Source organism: Lolium rigidum, chromosome 7 (genome assembly GCF_022539505.1).
Source record: "Lolium rigidum isolate FL_2022 chromosome 7, APGP_CSIRO_Lrig_0.1, whole genome shotgun sequence".
NCBI classification, from domain to species: domain Eukaryota; kingdom Viridiplantae; phylum Streptophyta; class Magnoliopsida; order Poales; family Poaceae; genus Lolium; species Lolium rigidum.
In genome coordinates this window covers 129,373,871-129,383,442 of record NC_061514.1, presented here as the reverse complement: position 1 = coordinate 129,383,442, position 9,572 = coordinate 129,373,871, and the positions used below count along the sequence as shown (strand labels likewise).

At 46.7% G+C, this 9,572-nt stretch overlaps 1 protein-coding gene across 2 annotated transcripts; it reads left to right on the top strand.

Annotated features, from left to right (window-relative positions):
- The first annotated feature begins 1,256 nt into the window (after positions 1-1,256).
- LOC124674492 (trichohyalin) lies at positions 1,257-6,840 on the top strand. Of its 2 annotated transcripts, XM_047210536.1 has the most exons (4): positions 1,257-1,572; positions 5,772-5,882; positions 6,279-6,549; positions 6,581-6,840. In XM_047210536.1, exons 1-3 carry the CDS (start codon positions 1,456-1,458, stop codon positions 6,516-6,518), a joined length of 468 nt encoding a protein of 155 aa, XP_047066492.1. In that variant the 5' UTR covers positions 1,257-1,455; the 3' UTR covers positions 6,519-6,549; positions 6,581-6,840. The 2 variants fall into 2 exon arrangements, with proteins under 2 accessions (XP_047066492.1, XP_047066491.1); XM_047210535.1 differs by having other exon boundaries at positions 1,258-1,572; positions 6,279-6,840.
- Positions 6,841-9,572: the final 2,732 nt, after the last annotated feature.

Genomic DNA, 9,572 nt, shown 5'->3' with positions numbered 1-9,572 from the left:
ACCGCACAGGCCAATATAGACGAGTCAGTCTCCAGGACAATCCTTCCCATATCCCATTCGATCTCGGCACGATTAATATGACAAAGTAGACCCTAAAAAAATAAAATATCATGGGTTCAGAGCCAAGAGTCCGAAATATGACTTCTGAAAGAGGAGGACGTTGGATGCTTGGGGCTAAGAGTTCCAAAAATGACTTCTAAAAACCAGTTCTCGAGAGAGAGAAAAATATTATGAGGAAAATGTGTTGTTCTCCGGTGCATCTTCTCCGTAAAATATTAGTGTACTCGCACCTCTATCTATGTATTGGAGGTATCGTCTCAATACAATGTGTCGCCAGGTACAACAAGGTCCCGATGATCGGGGCCGTGACGATATCTCATGGGCTCGTAATGGATGGGCGACGAATCTCATTGTTTGGCATTGATCGCTGGAAGGAACTCCTACGGCAGGGCCTCGCGCAAGCGCGTTTGTGTCATCGAGGGTGGCAAGGACATGCGGCGGAGGCGATGGAGCTTGTAGGGTTTCCGCAATCGGTAAGATGACATACACGCTAATGGCAGGGAGTGACCAACCATGCCCGGGACGTTCCTCTCCAGCTGAACTAAGGGCGATGATAAGGGGGTGGGGTTTGCGGCCAGCTGTTGGATCTCTGACATATGGCCAATACTTTTTACCGTTTAGGCACGATGATAAGGGGGTGGGTTGGCGGCCAGCGGTTGGGACTCTAAAATTTTATTTTAGAAATTGTGAGCCATTTAGGCACTATGCTGGAATTTTTTTTTACCGTTCTCGATAATGTTGAAGTTTCTTAGGGTTGGAAGCAAGTTTTCGGTCTCTAATCATGATGCTGTTATGTAATTATTATGTGTATCATAAAATGTAGTTATATCTTTTTCTTCTAATATAATTTAAAAACAAACATTGAAATGCATTGTGAACAAGATGAAACCGTAGCAACGGACGGGCATTCAACTAGTTGGGTAAAAGAGGGGGTTTCACCCAATCTCCTCCCATCCCCTCCCATCCCCAAACGTCCAGGGGATGAAAAAACCTGAGAAGTAAACAAGGCCTAAATGGGCCGCGTCCAGTTCGGTTGTTCGTTAGCGACCGCTAGTTGATGCATGCACGAAGTAAGCGGCAAATAGGAGGAGCTCGCCCACTCGTCAAAGGGTAACCAGGACTCGCCCACTCCTCCCCGTTCTCCACCGCCGCTCCGCGCCGCGCCGCCCCACTCCTGCCTCGCTCTTCGGCGGCGATCGCCCGTCGCCTCCGCGCTCGCCCGTGCTCCCGGAAACGCAAGCCTCCGTCGGGGTGTTTCGGGCAGGTCTCGAAACCTCTTCGCCCGCTTGTAGATCTCGGAGGATTTCTCCCTTCCCCTCATCGGGCCTCCTCGTTGGCTCTCGGAGAGGATCAGGTGGGCCTCCGCCGCGGCGCGTGTTGCTGGTTCACGGAGGCATGGATAAGCTGGTGCAGCTCGGGAGGAAGGCGTGGTTCGTGGTACGGGTGATGTCCGGCTACGAGCAGAGGAGGATCCGATCTTACAGGCTGCAGCTGCAGCAGCGGCTCGAGCAGGTAAGGCTTTTCTTGGGGCCGGCCATTTCCTGGATGATATGTCCATCTCTTCTACTACAAATGTTCTGGAAACAACATTTACTGGTATAACCAAGCAATTTCGCCTTGCAAGTCTCCAGTCGCATGTTAAGTCCGACAATTAATCCTTTACGTAGCTCTTTTATTTTGTAAATCTGTTGGAAAATAGGATACGGTTGACCTCCATGTGTTGGGTGACAAGTGGGATCCAAAATTTGCACTAGAAAAGGCAAAATGTGTGGGACTTGCGTGGGATCCCACTCGACACCTTAACCATATGTGTAGTTTGTCTTACTTTCAGTAGGAGTGACACTTTGTGTTAAACTGAAGCCGTGTTCTTCTATTTAAGCTGGGGAAAATTGGGTATGTACCATTAAAAGATACACTCTTTAGGTTTACTAGGACATTTGCCCGACGGATTGTTTTTTCTTTTTTACGATTAGCGATTTAGAATTTCACAGTAACAAATCAGCTTATTTTTTATGAAACGGAGCGTTTTGAATGGAAACTCGATCAGGGTGGGTAGTGGCATCGTCAAGAGCTTCTAACATAGTCATAAATGAAATTAAACCCTTCTAAAACTAAAATGTAGAACTATCTCGGTGGATTAGCGAAAGATGATACCGGAAATTACTGTACGGATTTGAAAGTAGATAAAAAATTAGAGGATGCAAACTTTTGACCAATGTGAAAATGGAAAACACAATTTTTTAAGTACGCAAAATGTGTAATATTTGTATAGAAGGCAGCAAACATAAATCAACGCATGGCAAGGAATAGTAAATGAAAAATATTTATTGCGACTTCATAGTAAATCTCTAGCTCGTGCAAAACTGAAGCTAGTTTAACTTTGTATAAAAAAAACTTGTATTTTGGAACGGACGTAATATCTTCTAGCCACAAGCATTACGTTGATTCCAGATCCTCCACTACATTATCTTGGGAAGTTGCAGTCTAGATGTGTGCCACCATTGAAGCAGTGTATCTTAGGATTTGGAGCACGCATTATCAGACTAATTTCGAGTGTACTACAGCGCATGCTCCCTGCCGCGCCGGCTGATAGTTCCCGTTCTCCTCCGGATTGCAACATTTTACTTCACATCGAGCAGCCAATAATTTTTGGTAGTACATACGGTTGATGTTGTTAGCGGCAGCAGAGATTGAAATCGACCACGAAATCAGGATGATATGAAGCTTGCTAGCATGGCCGGATATCGTGTGACCGGTCGGCTCGGTGCCCTGGCGTGTCGTATCTTCTCCGTCCAAACTATATGGTCACCGCTCTGAATTGCTGTGAGCTCTGTCGTATGGAGTATATAGGATTGGTCACCGCTCTGTTCCATACGTGATCGGCTCTGAATCTCTGATCGAGGAAACAATTTTTCTGATGCACGTCTCGATGGAGAGTAGATGACAGAAGAACTCTCGCTGGTGCCGCTGTGGTTGTGTGGGGCTTGGGGAACTACGGCGGGTGGTTCTCTCGGTCCCAACTTTATGTGAGTTTCGGTCATAGACGACAGCGCCCTCCCCAGCTGTCTCCACTTACCTCCTGTGAGTCTGGGCATGGTGTAGCCCACATATGTGGAGGGCGTGCTCTTCCCGTTGGCCTAGCTTATCCAACTGCGACGCCCAAAGAAGAAGACGGCGCTTCTAAATTCTCTCCCAGTAACCAGCTTCTGGTGGGGGAGGGCCCCTTAGCCATCGAGATTGGCTGATACGAATTCGAGGCCAGGTCGTTGCGTCACCGAGCCAGATGCGTTTTATGCAGCCGCGGCGAGACGGCGGCGAGCGGATCAAGCGATCTACTGTGTGTTGTGTGTTGCTGTCCACGAGCTTGACGAGCGCGGAGAACACCCGTGACTTGAGCTCTGCCATTGCCACGTTCTTCAATGGCGCCGCGTCCAGCGGCCGCGATGGCAGCGGAGACAGGTTCCGGCGAAGGAGGCAGGGTTTCGGCGGCTGCTGCGTGGACTTGGGGGATTGTTTTCTCCAGTATATATGTAAGGTTCCGGGTGGAGTTTGGATGCCACACGATCTCTCTTTGTCCAATAGAGACCCAGCCCACAATTAGTTGGACAGGCCCAGTTCGGAGGAAAACCAGCACAGCGACGCAGGAAAAGGAACCGTGAAGCGTTATTTTGATGGCATCGGTGCATAATATGCGATTTGGTGGGAGGGCAAAACCGTCTATAAAATGTTGGACGAAAATTTTGGCAGAAACCTCAGCTCCTTTATTATTAGGTATAGATACCATCAAAAGTTTCTTGTTCAGGTTCGTACCACCGAAAGGTTGCAATACTTTTGATTCTTACCATCTCTGTGAAGTCTCCGTTACTGATGACCATGGTACCGTTTCATCATGAAAACATCTCACAACAGAAGATGACCCAGGTTGAGCACCAGGAGTCCAGGAGGGTCCTCCCAGCGAGCAGCAAAAACACGCAGGGGGCGGTCAGGGACGAGCACGGGCCTCGGGGTCGTGCCGGAGACGGAAGAAGCGCTCGGCGGCCTCCGGCGGCCTCCGAGCAGGATGACTGGGCGAAGTGCGACGGTGGCGGCCGATCGCTCGGCGAGCTCGCAGGCTGCTCGGGCGGCCGGACGGGCCCCTTCGTTCCATGCCTCTGGGGGCGCGATTCGGTAGGGATCGAGGTGTGCCACCGAGGAGATCCTCCGATGGGCTCGGGGACGCGGTTGTCACCGTCGCGGAAGGCAATGGGGTGGTCGGGGCTTCTCCTGTGAACTCTGCTCGTGGGTTTAGTTCGTGGTGAAGAGCAGAGCCAGGGAATCCTCCACAGGGGTAGGAAGGTAAATAGTTAAATCAATTAATCGGCAAAAAAAAAAATCTTTCTAACGGAAGCAGACGGAGTGGCCAAAACCAATAACGCTGCAACCTTTCGGTGGTACAAACCTAAACAAGAAGCTTTTGATGGTATAAACCTAAAGAGTGGATCTTTTAATGGTACAGACCCAGTTTTCCCTTTAGGTTGTTCGACATGGCTGCAAATGAGAATAGCTTAATACTATTAGAAAAAGAAATATGGATGCTAAGAAAATAACTTTGCTCATTTTGTATGGAACTCAAAACACATCCCATTTCTGACTAGGTCGATTTGTCATGTCTGACATTTGTTTGGACTCAAATGGTTAGGAACTCACTAGAAGATATCTGACATTTGTATTTCTCTGTCAACAATATTTTTATCATAAACCAAAGATATGAAGGCATTTGTCCTTATGAACTGTCTTATGGTGAGTCGCTATCCTGATTCTTGTGTTATTTTCGTTGTTAGAGTGTATCAGGTGCATGACACCTGCAAAATATTTGAGTGAAGACTTACAATCGGAGAAACAGAAAAGGGGCAATTTTCAGTGAATAGTAGCTTTGTTTACTGTTCGCCTTTTTTCATGATAGATTTTTTCCTTTCTTTATTTCATATATGCAGCTAAATGTTAGATTTGATCTTTTTTTTTTCTGAAAACAGTACGACTCTACTGCATGTTTTTTAATACATTTTTGGTATAGTACAACTGTACAGAGAAAGTATAATTACAAAAGGTAGAGGATTTGAAATTTTCAGGTGAACATTTGATCAACTTTACTATGACTTGGAAATGGTTGTCAGGCAACTTAGTTCGTTTGACAATGATCTTTGTGCTATTTTGCAAAGGGCATGTTCAATGTTCCAAATTATGCTTATTGTATAAAATTTACCTACAACTATAATAAAGGAAACCTATATTGTACCTTTGTAGGGTATACTGGTACCAGCTGTCATAAGTGGTGTTGGTTATGTGGAATACACAGTAGAGATATGAGATAACTGGGTTTTTAATAAATCTCAGAAAGCTGTGTTTCCTGCCATATTTAGGTGCAACTTAGGGCTAAACTTATGCATTTAAGTTTAGCGAAATCATGAAGTCCTCGGTTGTGACATGCTTGTATATACTGTCGCAAATTTAAAGAATTTGTTTTGCACGGTTGCTCACTGCAAAATTTTAAGCTAGTATCAGGAAACTACTAAACTAGCTTGCAAAAAAAACCATTATTTTCCAGTTGTAAGTAGGTTTGATTATCTATGGTTACATCACCGTCCATCCTTTATGTATTCATATTCATTTTTCTGAGAACCAATATTGTATTCAATTGCGATAGCACTTAAACTCCAGTGTTTGTTATTCAGGCTCAGGCTAGGAAGGAACAAGTGAGGAAACAGCCAGAGCAAGTTATTCTGTCAGAGGTTCGTCAAGTGGTTCAGCAGATGCAAGCTCTCAAACAGCACTTCGAAGAAGCTGTAAGACACTGTACCACATATTTATGGTTAACTGCAACGCTTGCCTAGGAAATGTGTACTGCATTCTACTCCATCCGTACTAAAAATAAGTGTCTTAATTTTCTTTAGATACGGATATATAGATGTTATTTACTAGTTTATGCGCAATCTCACAAGTGATAAACAGAATTTGACGATCATGTTGTCAGCCTCTGGAGAACAGCACACTGGCTTGTTTACTTTCGATTGATGTGAAACATGCTTGTTCTGCAACTACCAAAATAGACTTGTATTTTTGTTTATGTTTCTGGTTCAGTATTATAGGTATAGGATCACTGGCATTAAACACAAATGCCACTTGTACAATGCACACAATTGTGTACTAACTCGTAATTCGTTCTTCATCTTAATTATCAGGAAACTGCCATAGAGAAAATTTTCAACCCGATTGACAAGAATGCTCAGATGATAACAAACATGCAAATGGAGAAAGAAGAGGCGCAGGCGAAGGAGATGGCAAAGGTAATGCGAGACCAAATAAAAATGCAAAGAGAGCTCGCGATGAGGACAGCTGAGTCCACTGCCGCAAAGCCTATTGACACCCAAGCGAGTGAAACAGCAGCTGAAAGTCTTCCAAAACAAGAAACCGGGAAATAGATATTGGCCAGTGTTGATCGTTTATTTCTGGTAAGCAAGTTCTTAGCTGCACGCGAACTCTTTAATCTTTACAGTCTTATTGTGGGGCCAGGTAATAAGCATGGCTGCTCAACAAAATTGCCAATTTTGTACCTATGAGGGTCTGTTTTTTTTTTTTTCTGTGAGCAGAGTTCTTTACTCATTTTGTTTCCTGTACAAGATGGTAAATCATGGAAGCTTTGTGTGTAACCAAAATTTGAGTCTGGTCCTAAGTCGGACATGCAACTTTAGTTGGGAAGCGTCACTATGTTTTTATATCTATGGAGATGCTAGTATCAGCCCACTATGTTTTTCTTTCGTTTTTATCTTCTCTGAGGGTTTTTATTTGAGCCAGCAATGAACCTTAGATTCCCATGCACTGGAAAGTGACCCAACTGATGTTCCAACTTACAAAGGTTCATAGATAACAGTGCTTCCAGGCCACTTCCAGGCCATGGATACATACAATCAGGTTCAGTGACAATGTGGTATGCAGAAAAGATGTACATTATCTTCTCTCGGAGGGTTATTTTACTTGAGCTAGCAATGAACCTGAGATTATCATGCACCGGAAAGAGACCCAACTGATGTTCCAACTTATCGTATTTTTTTTTGTGGGATTTTTTTTTGAAGGATATCGTAGATAACAGTGCTTCCAGGCAATGGATACATCCCTATTCCCTAATAAGCATTCGGAACACTCATCTCAGTTGATGGAGCATACAAGTCACAAACAAACTTGACGGTTAGCTCAACGATTTAAACAAAATGCTTACACAGGAACAATGTGTGTCTCCATCTACTAGGCGGCTGGGCCGGGCTGAAAAAACCCACCACCGTGTATCAGTAGACTATTCTTCCCTTCCATCAAAAGACCAGAGCCACGGGGAGTGGTGACGGGAGAGAAGTTGAGGGAGAAGAGATAGGCAAATCGGGAGATGAGTCGGCCCTGACGAGTTTTTTTCTTTTCTTTTCGAGAGCACGCCAATGGTGTGCCTGATCTTTATAGAAGGAAGAAGACATAGGTACAAGATGCCAAAAAATTGGCCACCCCACACGCACACGGAAACCCGAAGGAAAACCCTCGGACCCTCCCTCCAGTTCTGAGCCTACTACTCTCCCTCCTGACTCCTACTCCCTCCTAAACCGGCTAACTCCCAAAGTCTAAACTCGTCTTTCACTCTGTCCGCCAGCTGTGTTAAAGAACATTGATCCCTAGTGTTACCGAAAACTACTGCGTTCCTATGCTTCCATAACATCCAAGCCACAAGGATGATCAGGGTGTCGAATTTCCTCCTATCCTTTGCAGCCACCAACATCCTCGCATGGAGCCACCAATTCTCCCAGATGCTACCAACATGGGGTATTGGGATCCTCAGTCCCGCGGCTTGCAGACATGTGTGCCAGACCTACCTTGCGTAGTAGCACTGCATTGTGATGTGCTCAATGTTGTCCTCCTCCTGCAGACAAACGAAGCAAGCGCTCGTCTGATCTTGTAGGCCGTGCCTGAATCTACGGTCCGACGTCCAAAGCCTCCCCTTCGCCGCGAGCCAACTAAACATCTTGCACTTTGGCGGGGCGAAAGATCTCCAGATCCGGTTCGGACAGGCTGAAGAATTGTCTTCCCTGGCACAGAAGCTTGTAGGTATCCCGTGCGTTGTACAGCCCGGTTTTGGAACCAGTCCAGCTGAACTCATCAGTCGTCCGGCTATCCCTCTGCACGAACTGGAGCTCCATCCAAAGACGGATGCACTGGTTACGTCCCTCTTCGTCCAGCTGATCAGGCAGGCTTGGCAAGTCCAAAACCCACCTGTTATCTGCCAAAGCATCGGCGACGCGCCTGCAATTTTTTAGCCTCGTCGGTATAAGCGCAAAAACCATGGGTGCGATTTCCTGTATCCTCCTCCCATTCACCCATCGATCCAACCAAAAAAACACCTTCTCTCCGTTTCCAACCTTAATCTTGCCAAGGCTGTGGGAAATCTCAATCGCCGCAGCATCCTTCGGCATAGGTAGTCCCTGCCACGGCCGCAAAGGATCGGTGCGGTTGAGCCAGTACCAGCGCGCCCTCAGCGCCAAGCCGTGCAGCTTCATCTCCTTGATGCCGAGCCCACCTAGACTCCTTGGTTTGCAGATCTCATCCCAAGCAACCAAACATTGACCTCCCTTCACCTCTCGTTTCCCCGCCCAAAAAAAGGCGCGCATACATTTTATCAGCTCCTCCATGAGCCAAACCGGTGCGTCCTCCACTAGAAGATGATGTATCGGACGTGCGGAGAGAACAGATTTGACTAGAACGAGTCTCCCCTCCTTCCTGATCATCCCCCTTTGCCAGGCCGGTAGTAAATGCATCGCCCGGTCGAGCATAGGCTGCCATTCGGCTTTGGTCAGCGGCCTGAGCGCCAATTGTAGGCCCAAGTATCTGATCGGGAAACAAGCCAGCTCACACTCCAGCATCTCTCTGATCCTATGTTCCTCCGGGTCTCCTCCGCGAATCAAGGTTGCAGTGGTCTTTCTATAATTAACATGCAGACCATATGCGTCACCGAAAATATTAAGTAGCTGTTTGACGGCCTGAAGCTCCGATATCGTCGGCTTGAAGAACAGCACGGCATCATCAGCATAAACTGACACTCGCTGGATAGGGGAAATGCCCGCAAGATTCTGGAAAATCCCCTCCTGTGCTGCAGATGTGACCACCTTGGTGAGGGTCTCCATGCCGATGACATAGAGCATGGGCGAAGTAGGATCCCCTTGCCTGAGCCCGCGGGCATGAACGAATCTCCCGCCCGGCTCTCCATTGACCACCACTCTGGTATTAGCCGTATATAGCAACGTCGCCACCCATTTGAGGAAAAGCAAGCCAAAACCTAGATGCCTGAGCACCTCGATGAGGAAGCTCCATGAGATTGAGTCAAAAGCGCGGGATATGTCCAGCTTCAACAGCACCCCCGTTTGCTTACGTTGATTTATCCTTCTCGCCACCTGACGCACCAACAGAAAGTTATCATGCAGATTTCTCCCCCTAACAAACGC

Bases quoted from the DNA above. Each gene is read 5' to 3' on its own strand.
- LOC124674492 (XM_047210536.1), top strand. From the start codon at position 1,456: ATGGATAAGCTGGTGCAGCTCGGGAGGAAGGCGTGGTTCGTGGTACGG. The intron at 1,573-5,771 runs GTAAGGCTTTTC...TTTGTTATTCAG, and splicing joins TGCAGCAGCGGCTCGAGCAG to GCTCAGGCTAGGAAGGAACA. The intron at 5,883-6,278 runs GTAAGACACTGT...CTTAATTATCAG, and splicing joins AACAGCACTTCGAAGAAGCT to GAAACTGCCATAGAGAAAAT.